Source organism: Colletes latitarsis, chromosome 9, assembly GCF_051014445.1.
Source record: "Colletes latitarsis isolate SP2378_abdomen chromosome 9, iyColLati1, whole genome shotgun sequence".
Lineage (NCBI taxonomy): Eukaryota > Metazoa > Arthropoda > Insecta > Hymenoptera > Colletidae > Colletes > Colletes latitarsis.
Genome location: NC_135142.1, coordinates 24,506,716 through 24,523,511, shown reverse-complemented (window position 1 = coordinate 24,523,511; position 16,796 = coordinate 24,506,716). Strand labels below are relative to the sequence as shown.

Sequence of the window (16,796 nt, the reverse complement as noted above, 5' to 3'; positions counted from 1 at the left end):
CGTAACCCACCCTTGGGTAGATAGTTCAAACAGTCTATATCTGTTTTCATTTCATATATTTTGCAACTAATAGTTCGACAATAAATCTCTTTTTGTAAATTTCGATGGAACTCATCCATCATCGCGCGGTTATATTTTCACGTTCGAAAACCTAGTCTGTCCAGTGAACGAAAGAGAGGTCACGGGTTTAGCTCGATCGTGACGAAAGACGACTTAAAAGTAAGTATTGTAGAGTAACAATGGCAGGAAAAAAGTGTTCTCCAGATTCCTTACAGAGCGAAAATTAACTCTTTCTCAACGTTTGGTCACCGAAGGTCAGCTAATGGGACACGGCGTCCCGAGGGTGGGTGTGCCGGATGACGGTGACCTTCTTGCACAATGACTGAGGCTGCACCATCAGCGGATATGATTTGAAGGGATCAACGGGGGCGCGGTCGGGATCCTAGAGAAGTATATAAAGTCAGACCAGATCGTCCGTGGGCACACTCAGCAATCGGTCGGCAAGATGAAGGCCCTCGTAAGTATTCGATCCGACGATCGAACGCGTCTAGTAGTGATTTTTCATTCGCGCTCTGCTTTGGAAACAAGAATCGTCCGAATTTCTCGGACTTGATCGACGTGACGTTGCGACAGTGGCGATTACTATACTATTCTCGTCGATTTTTATAGTCTCGTCGCTTGGATAGTGCTCTAGCTCAGTGAAAAGAAATTTTTATACCGAGTTTGATATTAACAATTTCGAACTCTTGTCAGTGTATACATTATCCTACAAGTTGATTCGAACGACCTATAGATGGCTTTCAAGCGAAGAGACGGAATATTGATGAAAGAGAAATTTCAATAGCTTATTGGGGACCATCTTATTATACATTTCTTTCTATAAGTGCAGTCGTGTATCGTTAACGATTTACCTTTCAACGATTTTAGTTTACTTGTACTCGAAACCTAATGGGACTCGTGCAGGAGTCGCAGTCAAATTAAAAAGTGCGTGCCGTGCTTGAGTCGTTACGCTTGATAGAAAATATTATATAGAAGTAATACCTATTATGTTGTAATATTGTTTTATAGTATTAAGTTTAGTTTTCTGTATAACGTTTTGTGTGACCAAAGTGAAACTAAACTTCCTTCTATACTCCGTACAGTATTCCATTGAATCAAGCATTCGTACATTATAAAAAATTATATATAAAAATAAGAAATACAGAAAGATCTCACCAATATTCGAAATTTCAGTTGATCGTGGCAGTCCTGTTCGCCTTCGCTGCAGCTGAGTCACGCCAGCGTCGCGGAGCTATTTGGGGCGGCTACCACGGAGGCTACGGTGGTCATCTTGGATATGCACACGGTGTAGCGGTCGCTGGGCCAGCTCTGGGTCCTACTAGTGTCGCTGGTCCGCACGTGGGGGCTGCTTCGCTGGCTGGTCCAGCTATAGGCCCAGCGAAGCTTTCTGGAGCCGTTTCTGGGCCAGTGCACGTCTCTGGTGCCGTTGCTGGTTCCGCGGTAGTCACTGCGTCCGTTGCTGGTCCCGCCCATGTCGAAGGTTACGGACCCTACGATGGAACTGGTGGTCAGTAGTTTTATCGTGTTTATATCGTAAAAAAGACATCTCGATTCGAAGGTGATATACTGATTAATGTCTAAGTCCTTCCTCTAGTTTAGAGTCTCATGATTTTAACATTATTATTATTTTCTACAATTGCATTCACCATTGTTTTAATCCCCAGGTTTCGCGTACGCAGCTCCTGCATACAGTTACTCTGGGTATCCAGGATACGCAGGTTACGCAGGATACGCGGGACACGCAGGACACGGAGTGGTCGTAGCAGGGCCAGCCTCTCATGGAGCTGTTCTTGCTGGACCAGCATCCCACGGAGTAGTTCTTGCTGGACCAGCGTCCCACGGAGCTGTCCTTGCCGGGCCAGCGTCCCACGGAGCTATTCTTTCCGGACCAGCGTCCCACGGAGCTGTCCTTTCCGGTCCTCATTCAGGAAACGCGGCCGTATCGGGTCCGAGTGCTGGTTCGGTGGTGATCGCTGGTCCCTCTGGTAAAATCACAGCTCATGGAACCGGCCATGGTGGCATCCACACTGGTCACGGTCATTGGTAGTGGATACAAACTGTCGAAAAGTATGAAAAGTTTTAGGAAACCTCTCGGTACCACCCACGTCGGTTTACAAGGTCAATACTGTACGTCCCTCTACGAACTCAAGGTGTAAAACTTATGATTTTGATGGTGTTTTGCAACGACCCCCCTGTGCTACATTTGATACTATTTTTTTTAATATAATGAGCTGTTACAATAATATTCGATACGAAGAGTCTTTTATATAACGCTGGAATATATTTTATATATATATCGCGACGTAGAAATTCATAGACTGTCCGCTATTTATGATGTAATTTTAATTCTGATCTCTTACGATAATATACGAACATGATCCAATTACATCTACATAATTGTTAGCGCACGAATTTCAGGAATCTCACTATTCGATCGGATTATATCTTTTTCGCGCGTTACAAGAGAGAGGGTTGATCAGAGCCTGAGCTTTATTGTCGCTTTAAATTCGTTGTCCCTTCCATTTTATCGGGCTGTAAGCAAATTACGTGCACAATTGCACACATTATCTGCCTCTGCCCCGACGAAAGGAGGCCACGTGTCACATTCATGTAATTTCCTGTCCCTTTGTAAACGTGCATCCTTCTGAAACATTGTTGTACATATTATAATGTACTTAATACAAATTAAATTGAAATACTAATAGAGATGCTCGTATACATTAACAGAAGGACAATTCGATAATTTTAAGTAAACATTTATAATTATTTCGATCTTTTGATTAGGATCATCATGAAAAATCGTCTTTATTATTAAAAGTAAATATTGTGTGACGAAATGTCGTATGGAGAAGAAGATTAATGGTTGGAATATAGACCAAATACTTTTATAGAAATTTTGACACGTCGGTCGTGCTGCAACGCGAAGCAACAATGCGAAACGATCTACGAAAACGTTTGGAACAGTTGATCCTAGATCATTATCGATGCTGTGGTTCGTATCCTTTAGCACGGAGGAACATTTATTGCTGACTGCACGGTACTACGTACAAGGAACTGGAATCAACTTGAACCGTTGACATAGATCCGACACGTTCGAGCGTTATATTCGAGTGGATAGCCGTAGAAAAGGGTAAGGTCGCTGCAAACGTGACTTACGATACGGTCCATCAATCTCTGGATAAACACCGGGACTGGCAGGATCAGATTGATCTATAATTAATCACGAATTCTTCGATAGATATTTAGGGGCTCTACTGTCGCAAGAACATATTGTATCTACTTAATTTTCAATCGGTAGCACCGTTGTTCAGCGATCGGTGCTTATATTTGATGATTAATTCGATTGGAAAAATATTTGTAATGACCAGTTTCTACTAGGCAAATTTTTAGATTAGTGTCATTGTTAGTCGACATTCAAATCTTACATCCTAATATACCAAATTCAAAACAATCAAATGGAAGCACGGGCGAGGAATTTGAAAGGAAAATGTCGATGATTGTGTTTATCTTTTTGGTATCGGTTGAAATACTATTTCAGAGTATTTACTCTGCAGCAAGTTCTGAGTACTGAAAAGGTCTTCATGGACCACTGGTCGCATTCTTATCTACACGACAGCGTTGTTACAGCTAGAGTAAAGGAGAGAGCAAACATCGATTTTTCCGTCGATCACCTGACACAAGTGTTTCAACGATGGCGACTTGAATAACGCTAAACTAACAAACGTCGCGTGCATAATTTACGGAAGGTCGTACACGAGAACGTGAGATTTACAACGATATCTTTCATTGCTTTCGAGCGCGGAACTTATCGCGTGATCTCTACATAACAATTACCGTGTATTTCTTTCAGCATGCCTCGAAAAACTTTTCGTCCGTGAACCGTTTCAACGGGTTTTTACAAATATAACAATGTCCACTTGAGTCTCCCACTTGGAGTCACTGCACTCTCGCAACCTCGAAAAACAAGCCTGTTCATTTACTTCTAAATAGATCCTTTTTTAGATTTATGACGAAAATCTATTTCACACCGAAGCACAGGAGGGCGTATATCGAGAAGATGACCCGAGAAAGGGGTTTCGTCTTTATGGGAAAATCGTGGCCTCATCGACTGCACTATCCACCCGTTTCGTCATCGATGATTGCGAGAGTACCCCCAACCTTCACGAATTCTGAAAGGTTACCTAGTTGCGATCGATCGTCCATCGGACTGCAGCAAACCCACAACTTTATTCATATATAAAATCTTCGAATTTTATGATTCATTTTCTTCTAATCCAGAGATTTCAATAAAATTTCGACCAAGCATTCCGCTACTAGCCTTAAATAAATTGATTACGTCGGCTCTTTTATAAACTTTTTATAGAAAATGTTAGATGCTTATTGAATCGTTGAAAAATTTCGATTTGACTTACACGAAACGAATAGTTGTAATACGTTATAGTAACACTGTAAATAGATAAAACCAGTTTGGTTGTGTGAGGTGCTATTTCTTTTATTCTTTCTTTACAAGGTCTATATCTAATATTATATTTCACGCATTTCTATAAAAACTGCCATCTCGAAGAGGTCCATGGCACAGAAGACGTTAACTGACTAGAGAAAACAGAAATGTGATGCACAGGAACATTCATATTAGAATATTAAAATAACGTTGGAAAAATAGAAATTTCGTAATTATTGTGATCGACAGTCCAATGGAAACTTTAAGAAGAGAATCGCATGTCGTGCACGTTTTTCTCTCTTTTCCTTTAAATTACTCACGTTACTATTCCACGCAAAATGATGTAGTACGATTTTTATTCCTTCGTGCGTTGTTTAAATATTCAAGGAAATATTGCATGGAACTTTTACGAGACGTAAATTATGAGCAAATGCTTTCAGGGCTCGCATCGTTTTTAATCTGGTGATTACCACGGTTTGAAGTTATGCAAAATGTAAATGCATTATTTATTACAATTTCGACATTCATTCGCCGAGCGTTACTACACTCGCTTAACAATGGTTGTGCATAACTCAACAGAATAAAACGATGTATTTTAATCTAGAAGTAAATGAGGTAGATTTCGATGTAAATGACGCAGTTCGTTCGTCTGTCTTCGTCTTAGCAATCTCGCGTATTGTGCTAAATTAAACGTAATGCTCGGATAATTCGTTTCAAAAATTGCTACGTGCGTTATAAAATTGAAAAGAGTATATTAGGAATATTTATATTAATTGAATTCTAAGTTGTTCCTCGATTGTTTTCCAACAATATTCCACGTTGCAAAACAAGAAAATAATGTTATATAAACGTGCACCAGTTGGGTTTGATTTACCAAGTTACGACAAATCGTAGTATTCTGGACCTATTGGTTCTTTTATTCAAATTTTTCTTTAACTCGTCGCATTTGAGAGTATAAAGCTTGGAGAATGTTGATACGTTCGTACGACATTTTTTTCTCATTTTATACTTTAAATTGGTGCTCTAACGTTCAGACACGCGTGTAGCGATGCATCCAAAATGCCGTGGCACGCGTTCCATGAACCGAGTCGAAATTAACCCGCTTGTCACGAGTCACAATCGAGGACAGGTCGTTGGCTACCGTGGACATAGCGCGTGATCGATCTCGCTGGACGTAAAACAAGAAGGCCAGATTGTTTTCGCGTTCCATGCGAACCATTGCGCCGTTACGATCGAGAAAGACAGGTAGCGTGGCCGAGAACGAGGTAGATACGGTTATGGCTGGATCGTTAATGCCTCGTGAGTTACTGGGGATCGAGGGAGAACGATCGATGGATTCCTCGCCGCCCTTCGATTACCGTCGACGTTGAACGCTGACGTCTGACCCGTGATTCGCCTGAGAATACAAATGTTAGAAGGAAAGTAAAAACACAGAGATTCGTTAAGTTCACGAGATATACCGGGATCGCTTTATACAAAGTGTATCCAAAGGTTCGTCGAAAAACAAATAGACGACAGGTTAAGCCGATTTATCTTCTTGATTAACGTCTCCTACTTTACATTCAATCAGAATTCTACGTTAAATTTAATGCCCGACAAGTCATAATTGTTACAACCACTGCAAATGTTCGACGAAGTAAATCACTAATATAAATTATTTCGTGCAGATTTTTTGTAATCCTTCAAAGAATTGGGGCGATAGATATATCATTACATAAAAATGCCGGATAACACTTGACACATTTATTAATTGTTTCACGCTTTAGAAATTGTAACTTAATACTTTGTCAATCATATCATCTCCAGGTATAAAGAAATGTCTAATTACGTAAACAAAAATGTTTTTAGAAAATATCACGCATATTTTACTCGCAAGGTTCTGTGTATATAATTGGATCATGAAGGGATGTTCTACTAGATATTCTTAGAGCTTGTCACTGGGTCAGACGGTCACAGAAAAATTCGACGAACTTTCGAATACCCCTAATATTTTCGTATGGACGTCGCATCAAAGTGGTTACGTACGGATCGAACGTGTCTAAACGAGGATCTATGGGTATTTAAACATTGATTCGGGAGCCGAGATTTATTCAACGTTCTGCTTTCCTTCTTCCCGCGGAAACGTTTCCTAGGATCGTTACAGATGGGGAGAAATAACCTACTATTTTTCTGGAGCAAGTGGGATATTTATATCGCGTGCAACGTCGTGTTTCCAAGTCAGACATTCCGGCCAGAAACGAGTCGAATAAATCTCACGTGTATCGCTCCAATCCGGGAGTTTGATCGTTATTCGCAACGCGATCTATTTTCTGCACTTGCTCGGGAAAATCGAGGAAACATGGACGATTTGTACGCGACGCGTTGTAGGTCGAAAACGAAAGTGGAAAAACCGATCCTCACCCGATATTTCCGACAACTCGTTTCTAGAATCGATATCGGGTCATTTAATAGGTCCCTGTCTATGTTCCGACGAACATGAATTGGTAATCTGGCGTCTATATCAGGTTAACCCCATTAAATGTTTCGCTATTCTCGGAGAAACTTGCCTGAAATGTTCCTGGACGATCAGTGATATCTTTTTCTATGTTCAAATCGGGATTACGTACTTCTAAATTTGGACACGTTGATCTCGTTAGCAGAATATGTGAACCGACAAATAATTTTAGCACTGACCTACTGTTCTTTAATGAATATGTTACCTTTTGACCTATTACGAGTGGAATCTCTGTTTCCAGATTTAGAAACAGAGCTAGCTATGCAAGTATAGTTTCGATTCCTACCTCGAGATTCGACGTAGCCATTGGCCACGAGGCGTCGGCTGCGCTCGATTTGTCGTCCAGATCCATCGTGGCGATCTCCTCGGTTACGAACGACATCGGACGTCGAGATGATTCTAATTAAATCTTAGCTTGGCGATCCAGCGGTTGGGCACGTTCCCTCCTGGTAACTCCCTCCCCTAACCGATCGGGTAGCAGCCGTAGAAATCGTCGACGGAGGCCACCGAGATTCCGAACGGCGACTTTCCATCAGCCATCACGGAGGAACATTGTCGTGCAAGCTGATGCTAAGTGAGCTTTTATAGCTGTCTTACGCGGAACACGTGGGTCGGTGAACTTATCGGGGGTAAGGGCGGGGCTGCTCCCGCAATCCGTTGGACCGTGACGGGGTGAAAATGCCCCCGACCATTCTAACGAAAAATGCAAACACCGTGACGCAACTTTCGATCAAATTGGAGACACTGACCACGCCCAGATAAATAGTCCTCAGTTCGAAGATTCCAGTTCGATTTTGAAAAAAATATGACGTGAAAATATCTCTAATTTCTTTATGATTAATGAAACAAAAATGCAAAACTTAAACTAATTTTATCGTTTAGATTAAATGAAATTTGTACGGTACTGAAGAAGACCCAAGAAGATGATCACACCTTTGATAAATAAAAATTAAACGTTTGAATCAAAATTTCGTTGCCGATAGATTCTGCAAACTTTTCAAATTCCTGAAACGCTTTATTCAAACGCCCGTTCTTTTTCAATACAAACAACAAAACATCGAGATACCAACACAGAACTAATCGAATACATCTGTAATTCTAGCAACAATACGCGCCATGACTTTTTCGCGATAATGTACGGTTACGGGCGCAGCAATTCGGTAGATTTGTCATTTTTGAACACAATTCCATCGTCACCGTGTTAACTGCAGCTTTCCTCAAATTTCTCGCGGGATAAAAATAGAGTGCCGCTGTCGTTCGAGCAGAGCCGATCGAATTTGTAACGGTATTTTCAACAATTTTCGATCGAAATAACACATCGTGCAGAACGATGGGCTCTGCTTCGACTACAATCAACGAATGTCAGCAATCCGCGTTTCTAAACGGCTCTGGTAATCCTCTTCCGTCGCGTTTCGGCTTTGTAATGGTGTACCTGCTACAGGATTCGACGATTCGCGTTATTTCCGTAAATATAACGAGAGCTGGTATTTCGAATCTATTTTCGGAATGACGACACAATCAGTTTATCAATATTTCTCTATGTACACGTCTTCCATATCGAAATACAATACAATTTCCACTATTTTACCAAAATAAAAAATAATACAAGTGAGAATCTACCACGAAACAAATATATTAGAATAGTTGCGGTTAGTTATGGAGTGTATTCTGTTATACTTATTTCCCAAGAAGTCGCAAAATAAATTCATTAAAACGTCCCGTTAACGAGCCACTGGGGGACATCTCCGTTTAACGGTTGTAAAAAAAGAAGGTTCAATTGCCAGAAAATCTGTAGCATCGTTTACGACCTCAAAGTACTCTTTTACGGAACGAAGGCACTTTTATTCACGCCTCCGCGAATAAAAGTAAAGGAATTCGTCCGTGTTCTCCTAAACGAGGCGTGGCATTAAAGTCGCCCCCTGGAGTATTTCACGGGACCGTGGAACAATTATTCGAACAATCGCGTCGCCGGTCACCTTTGTCACCTTCGAAAGTGCACGCAACGCCCAGCAATGATATTCCAAACGATCCGTGGCACGGTCGGTGATCCATTGCGAGGCTGGTGCCACCGTAACACACGCGTATCCAACTACAATGACACCGTCATTCCAGGCGACAATCGGGGACATCGACGCGTGGGCAATGCAGCCCGTGCCTCGCCTAAACGGATGCACAATGCAACGCATAATGGCCCGACTGCCGACGCGTGCTCACCTAATTCAACGTCTCTTCGTCGCGAAAACCACCGAGACAGAGACGAGACGTGCGCTTCGTCTTCTTGACTACGAAGGTCGAGACGACTGCTGGCTTCGTAATGACCGTGATATTACATCTTCGGGACGCGACTGAGATCGCGAACGGAACCTGCTACGCGAAGACCTTCCTTCGATTCTCAGACCGGAGTCAAACAAGTATCAAAACAATGGACATTTTTATGTCTTTCTATTTTTTCAGTCGAGAAGAAACAGTCGAGTTGTTCGACTCTGAACTAGTTCTTGACTTCTTCCTCCATTTTTTTATTCACAGGTTTATGACTCAAATACAGATTTACAACCATCGTTAATTTACAATAGATCTTGATTTTTGTATGGGTTTTTGTAATAGTTTTATTAACCTGTACAATGCATCTGATAGAGTTAATACGAAAAGATGCACAAGGTTATGTTGTAAAACTTTGCTATTCTAAAGATGGTTTCGTACTAGAATCAAAACGTACCTGGAGGAAGAACACCAGGCAAAAGAAAAAATACTTTCATAAAACAAACAATAAATGATTCTCTCATCGAGGTTTGTAGTCGGTTACGTTATACAATAGAGGACTAATTAATAAAATAATCGACTTTCCACCTTTACGCACACACCGATCAAATCACCACCGAAACGTGGAAGCATGAAAAGAAGTCAGGCTAAGAATTCTATTGTGCAAACGGTATCTTTTGTTTCATCTGTCTTTCTGGTTGAAAGGGTGCCACGTATTCAGCAAGGTTAGCAATCGTAAAAACGATTGGAAACGGATGCAACAGTTGAATTGGAGCACGTGACCCCTGTAGCCACGGACAAGCTGCCGAGGCGTTGAGCGTTGTCCGCGTGTCGCGAGCTCGATGTCTGACTTAATGCTGATAAGCCATGAAACGGCCACGCGCCCAACCCGCAGAGAATGTTTGGCGTGTCCTGTGCCCCGCCCTTGGGGTTGGCGGGAGCAGCAGAGACTAAGACCGCGGCCAATTCTCCTATAAAAGCACCATCGAAGCCGTTCGATGACAGCACATCCACTCCAGCCATCGAGGTAAACTCATCTAGAAGCTTCACAGCAAATCCCTTCAAACACTCCTTTCAACATGTGCACCCTGGTACCGGTCTTCCTCCTGGCAGTCATGTCGGTGGCGACGGCAGCACCCTCGGGTCTGTTGGCGCCTGGAGCCGCACTGGCTGGACCTCTTCTGGGCCCTTCGGCCCTCAGCGGACCCGTCGTGGGTCCTTCCGCCCTTGCTGGACCTGCCGTTGGACCTGCTCGCCTCTCTGGAGCTGTCGATGGCGGCGCCGTGGTAACTGGAGCCGTTGCTGGCCCTTCGGTCGTCTCTGGAAGCGTCGCTGGAGTCGCCGCGACTCCATGGGGTGCAGCGGCTCCATGGGGAGCAGCGGCTCCATGGGGCGCCGTTGCAGCTCATGGCGCTTGGTCGCCTTGGGGTAAGTACTTGTACAGTAATAGTACAGTTTGACAGACAATAGATTCGAAAATATTTTGAGATTTGTTACTCCTCCATCGAGAGACATTGTAATTTTTTGATCAAGCGTGGATATTTTTGATATTTATCGATATCTTCAATAGTTACGGAAACAGTGTTGATTACACTACAAAGCGATATATTCGTAACAAGAGACGATAATATCTAATCCTCGAACGCACTGTACAGACTCGATCTCCACAATAGCCGATAAATCCGACCACGCGAAGGAAACTGATTTTTATCGCTCTTCCGGGTGCACGAGGTCTCGAACGCGACACCCGATCGCTCGTTACTTGTCTGAAATGCCATGTTTTATTACTGGCCGTGATTTCGAAGTGCAATGATACTTTATGTGTCACTAACATAACAAATTCGAGGGTCCTTTTCACTACGGATTAGTCCAACATTCGTTTCTCAGACTTCGTTATGTAAATTCTTACTAGTGTTAGGTAATGTTTGACGACGTATGTTTTCAGGTGCAGTGTTGGCTGGCCCAACATCGCTCCCCGCAGCCCTCGCTGGCCCCGTTGCTGCACCAGCACTCATTGCTGGACCATCCGGTAGCATAGCAGCTGGACCAGCCGGAGTGGGAGGAGTCGTCAGTGGAGCCCCACATTGGTAACCATTTATGCCGGACAACCATCTCCATGACATCTTCGACTGATCTCCCCGATGCCCGCCATTTTGAGACCGACCGCGCCACGATCTCCGTCATTTACCGCTAGTACCTCTCATCATTGTATCTTTTATATGTATTCTGTGTACATAACAATTATTCATATATAATATTATATATAATAATAAACGCATGCCACTTTGGACAGAAACTGGTTCACAGATTTTTTCAACGTTCAATCCTTTACCCATCATTTTTCTGTTAACCCTATTCTTACTCGAATCTTCCAACCTGAAATAGTATCACCCCCTACAATTTATTTATTTTACAATATTACAATACGATTCATATATTAAGAAAAGCTAATTCTCTGCATAAAGTAATTTCTTATTATCACCAATTGTAAGTAGGTGCCTAAATTGTTTGGCGAAAAAAAAAATTTTAAATCGTCCTGGAAAAATTATTTTCAGTCGCGGGAGTCAATTACAATCATTTTTGGTGAACACACATACCCCCGAAATCCTACGTACTTCCGAGAAAAAAATTCTTTACCGAAAATACAATGTGTAGTCAGTCAAAGTGTTAAAGTCAAATAACTGCACTATAAATTTTTTCAAAATATAAGACGTAGACGCGAAGATGCTCACAATTTCTCAGTCGAAGTGTCAAAGCAAAGACACTGCAGACCGTGTCAACATTTGCGATGAAAGTCCAAACGATTCGAGTCTATTGTTCTGCTGGTACGCTATATCTCCTCGAAGGCCGTCGACACTGGCGTGGCCGTCCTCTATTTCGCGGTCCATTGTATCGACGTCGGCGTCGGGGCGCACCGTGGGACGATACCTGTCCACCTTTGCCGGTAATTGGAGGAAATTGCTTCAACGCCACTCCAATCAGCCGAGTATTCTCTCTGTCAGGGGAGCGACAGCACCGGATCCCGCTGATATCCGAGCATTTCCCCTTTAGCTCCATCCATGGATCCTCTCGAACGATGCTACATCGTCGTTGTCTTCTTTTAATCTTCGTTTTCAATCACACTTGTCCATGGAAAATGCAGTAGCACGGATGCGTCGCGTAACTCTTTCCTGGTGGCGGAATTCCTGGGAAATTTTCCAAGCACAACGAGTAAAAACCCATTGGCACGCCTCTATTTTTAAATATCTTTACTCGTTGATGCGATACATTAATATGAACTATGTTCTTTAATGTTGAAAAATTATTGGTAGACTAATTATTAATTTTATATTTAGAACATCTTTGCCAATAGTTTTCAAGGTGATATTAGGGGATGAAACTTTGCAAGATAATTGCACCCTTCGAGCTTAAAGTTACCGCTACTGAAATTCTATGTATTTCACAAAGTAAATGAACAAAGTTTAATTTGAACTGCTTTATACATAGACCTTCAAAGTTTCGTCAGAATCTAAATGGGACGCTTCGCGGTTGTCCCTTGTCAGAGGAAATTATTAGCGCCACGTTCGCGCGTATTACCATCTCAAAGGCAACCCACCGTCGGCGAAAAATAAGCGAAGAGCAACAAGTCCGGCCAGTCGTTAAATCGAATAGTTTATGCAGGAAACTGTTGAAGCGCTTATGGTTGAGAAAAAATCAGACACGCGGGACCCTTGACTATGCTTGGAACATGAAATTTAGAAAATAACAGAACTATAAACAGTTTGGCATTGGTCTAAAAAAGTCTAAAAACGTTTAACTCCATTGTCCTACTTTTATATTTTTGAACGAAAATAATTTTACACATGCCCGGCAATTTTGGTTCCATAAGCTATTTTTTGATTAATTTTCAGTGAAACTAGGAATGTGAAAATGTTAATTGGTTTATACTAAAAGAGACAAAAACATTTTTTTAAATTATAGAGAATATGGGTAACATACATATAGGTTGATACAGACATGCTTCGTTTGTTTTTTCGGTCCATTGTTTGGTTTACTGTTAGTATCCCTCAAATTACTGGCCCATGATTGCAAGTTATAGTTTATGTTTCCTAATGAATCTCAGTAACAATTACATTTTATAATCGACAGAACTAATAACACTTGTCGAACACTGTTCTCTGGTCTCTGTCCACTAAAATTCACGCGCGTCGACCCGGTCGATAGTTACAACGGACTAAACGGAAATTCCGTGTACTGTTGATATTGATTCCGCAGTCGACCGAGTCATTAGCCACCAATTAGTAATTACACCAAACTGTGCAATTCGTTACTATCGAATCGACTATGACGCGTAAGAACACTCGACGTTGTTGCGGGGTTGCAAATCCGTAGGAATTACGAGCACATTCTCGACGTTCCTTTGCTATCTCAAAGCAACACTTCCACCGACGAAATCAGGCTACCGTGCAACAAGTACAGAGAGAGAGAGAGAGTCCTTAAATCGAATAATCCTGGTACTCGCGAGACGACGCTAGCGAATCCTGTAAACGCCTGGATTACGAGCGACGTCCCTCCACTGTTCGAGTCAGCTCTCAAAATTTATTGTGTTTAGCGTAATCGAGTTTTGGGATCTCTGTGAGTTCCGCGATACTTGGTGCCGAGTACCGTGTGCAATTAATCCACGAGTCGACACCGAGCTTTGACACGGAGGGACTACGAGTCGTCTTTTCGACGTGGCATTTAATAGCACGCGCAGACACTCAGCGGAGAAATTCTTCCGTATGGAAATATAGGTCGTGCCCAACGGTTAACGGACGTGACATTTCCCGATGGAAAAATAGGTGGAAAGCGGGAGACAAGATTCAGGGTCGACGTGGGGTATAAAAGCTGATATCACGGGATGAATTGGCAGTTCCACCATTGACCCAACAGTCAGTACAGCAGTGACACAAAGCAACAACCATGATGTTCTTGGTAAGCTTCTTCATCTATTTTCTGTTGTTTTTGCAAAATTTATGGACTCCATGCATTCAGACTGCAGAGTCGGCCAATTTTGTCCTTTGAACTATGTCGTTGTCTTCATAAAGTAACATTCGTGGATACACGTAAAAAGGCTTAAATTCTGTTCACCAGGCTTTTCTCGCGGTGTTCGCGTCGGTCTGTACGGCTGCTCCTAGCGGAGTTTGGGCCCCAGGACTGTGGAGCCCAGTTGTGAGCGGAGTAGGAGTAGTCGGACCTGTGGCAGGGCCAACGGTTGTTGCTGGCGCAGCGACCGGAGCCGTCAAAGTAGCTGGGCCCGTTGCTGGGCCAGCTGTGGTCACTGGAGCCGTGGCTGGCCCCTCTGCTGTCGTTGGTTCGGTTGCTGGACCCACTGTGGTTTCTCAGCCTGGTCTGGGCGCCGTAGTTGTAGGTAAGAGTCAAATATTTCCATATTCGGAGGCCTTTCTTTCCGAATTTTTCACGATAGACTAGAGATGTTGAATAATTTTTTAATGAAATACTCCACTCCCAAATATTGAGTCCTTTAGCCCAGCCAGTGATATTAATAAATAAACTTTCAGGTGGTGGAGTCGTTGCACCTGCAGTGGTAGCTGCACCTGCGGCTACGGTCGTTGCTGGACCAGTAGCCTCAGCGGTCGTCGCAGGTCCAGCAACTTCAGCGGTCGTTGCAGGTCCATCAACGTCTGCGGTCGTTGCGGGCCCTGTAACGAAAACAACGGTTGTCGGTGCCTCATCCTCGGCAGTGGTTACCGGAGTCCATGGTTGGTAGTCGAGTAAAACAACAAGTCTTAAAGTTATATGATGTACCTCATGCCTGACTCAGGATTACAGTGACAACGTTTTACTCTACTCCCACTTGTATGGTACTGCCAATGTATCCCGAAACATGTACGCTTATATAAATGTAACTACGTGACTGTACGAATAAACGAAATTATACCCAAATTGCAACTGTTGAAAATATTCTGTGCAACAACGTGACAGAATTTTAAATTAAAAAATATAGTCCTATGAAATGACCCGAGACAAGATATTATAGATATTGGACCGACCTATATCCATTGTACCGTTAGTAGCCGCTGCAATTGCAATTGGAAATCGTTGTATCAATTTCTACTTCCGTAATTGTCCACCTAGCCTTCGATATCCTTATCTCTGTGAACGTAGGATTTCTATCCTTCGAAGTATGATCGAAGGTCGGTACGACGGTAGGTTGTACTACTGATAAAGCGCACTACAGTGAGAACATTTCGTTTCTTGCTTTCCTTGCAGTCGCAAAATTGCTGATCCTCAACAGATAACGAACACGATACCAGGGAATTACTTTATTTCCAAAGCTAAAGTATTTAGTATTTCACTTGCGTTAAACTGGCTGCATGTCACGTTTCTCGAGCGATCGATAGAGCTACTGGTATTAGAGAAAGTGACGTAGGCATAAAAGAATTAACTGCATAGTTCACTATTGTTCGATAATCGACTGTCACGGTGCTGCTGGATGAAATAATTCCCGTCGTCATTTACATAGACGCCAGCTACGAAAGAAATCATTACTCGTTTTTTTCTTAATGAATAAACATTTATTTCTCCGATACAACATGAATTGTATTCCTCTTTCAGACGCCTACCGCCCATTATTTATATTTACTTGTTAGGTATACTCGGTAGCCAATGTGTTAACTTAAATTTCTTTTTACTTCTGTTAATTTTCGAATAATTCAACTGAACTACTTTAAGTTCCATCTTTGATACGATACGATTGAGCGATATTCCATGTAAGATTTCTTTCCCCCAATGAGAATTTCCCTCTAATTAAACATTTCCTCCAGCGTGCAACATCGAAATGCTCCTACTCCATCCGGAAGCACACGTTCGCGTAACTATTGTTATCAGACTTTCGATTATTTTCATAATCAAGGGAACACGTTCGCGAGATATTCCGAGAAACATCCCTGAGGATCGCTAATTACTTCGAAGTATTTCCCGGAGCTTCGACGTTGCGTCGTCGCGGGAATTTCGAGCGGAATATCCGGCGAGAGCGTACGCTCGATACATCGCGAATCAGCTCTTAGCCAATCGTAGACCAACACCGCTCCTACACAAAAAGGCACGTACGGATAATTTTGCAACTGCACACGATTTGCAGCTGAATGCGCTTAGACAACTCTCGACCAGATCCCGTTCGCATCCTGCTCATGAATATTTCAGCGGACACCTCACTGGCGGAACGGGCAATTCGTGAAGACGAAGGAGGAGAAAGCATAAGTGTGTACGTTGCTTGTCATGTTCGAAACAAACAATTGCAATAAATCGAACGAATAATAGCTGTACGCGTAACGTTTGAAACTGCGTCGATTAGAATTGAAACAATTTTAGTTTTTCAAGCAGGAACGATAACACGTTCAAAACATTTTTGTTTGAAACGTGTATATGGAATTGTGGAAAGTATGGAAGAAAATGTACAGGAAGTGATATACTTTAAAAATATCAGCCACGACGGATTCGAAGTATATTCGTGAACTCAGGGTTAAGGGTTAGAATATGTCGAGAACTTGTGCATTTATT

General features: G+C 42.5%; 3 protein-coding genes across 4 annotated transcripts; all 3 read left to right on the top strand.

Moving 5' to 3' along the window:
* Positions 1-505: 505 nt before the first annotated feature.
* Positions 506-2,386, top strand: LOC143345678 (uncharacterized). The gene is made up of 3 exons (XM_076773040.1): positions 506-517; positions 1,234-1,567; positions 1,725-2,386. Exons 1-3 carry the CDS (start codon positions 506-508, stop codon positions 2,105-2,107), a joined length of 729 nt encoding a protein of 242 aa, XP_076629155.1. The 3' UTR covers positions 2,108-2,386.
* A 7,947-nt stretch (positions 2,387-10,333) lies between these two features.
* Positions 10,334-11,422, top strand: LOC143345557 (uncharacterized). Of its 2 annotated transcripts, none has more exons than XM_076772819.1 (2): positions 10,334-10,646; positions 11,200-11,422. In XM_076772819.1, exons 1-2 carry the CDS (start codon positions 10,334-10,336, stop codon positions 11,343-11,345), a joined length of 459 nt encoding a protein of 152 aa, XP_076628934.1. In that variant the 3' UTR covers positions 11,346-11,422. The 2 variants fall into 2 exon arrangements, with proteins under 2 accessions (XP_076628934.1, XP_076628933.1); XM_076772818.1 differs by having other exon boundaries at positions 10,334-10,682.
* A 2,736-nt stretch (positions 11,423-14,158) lies between these two features.
* On the top strand, positions 14,159-15,019 carry LOC143345556 (uncharacterized). The gene is made up of 3 exons (XM_076772817.1): positions 14,159-14,207; positions 14,367-14,643; positions 14,795-15,019. The coding sequence occupies exons 1-3, from the start codon at positions 14,196-14,198 to the stop codon at positions 15,001-15,003; spliced, it is 498 nt and encodes a 165-aa protein (XP_076628932.1). The 5' UTR covers positions 14,159-14,195; the 3' UTR covers positions 15,004-15,019.
* The last annotated feature ends 1,777 nt before the right edge of the window (positions 15,020-16,796 follow it).

Bases quoted from the DNA above. Each gene is read 5' to 3' on its own strand.
- LOC143345678 (XM_076773040.1), top strand. The intron at 1,568-1,724 runs GTCAGTAGTTTT...TTTAATCCCCAG, and splicing joins ACCCTACGATGGAACTGGTG to GTTTCGCGTACGCAGCTCCT.
- LOC143345557 (XM_076772818.1), top strand. From the start codon at position 10,334: ATGTGCACCCTGGTACCGGTCTTCCTCCTGGCAGTCATGTCGGTGGCG. The intron at 10,683-11,199 runs GTAAGTACTTGT...GTATGTTTTCAG, and splicing joins TGGCGCTTGGTCGCCTTGGG to GTGCAGTGTTGGCTGGCCCA.
- LOC143345556 (XM_076772817.1), top strand. The intron at 14,644-14,794 runs GTAAGAGTCAAA...ATAAACTTTCAG, and splicing joins TCTGGGCGCCGTAGTTGTAG to GTGGTGGAGTCGTTGCACCT.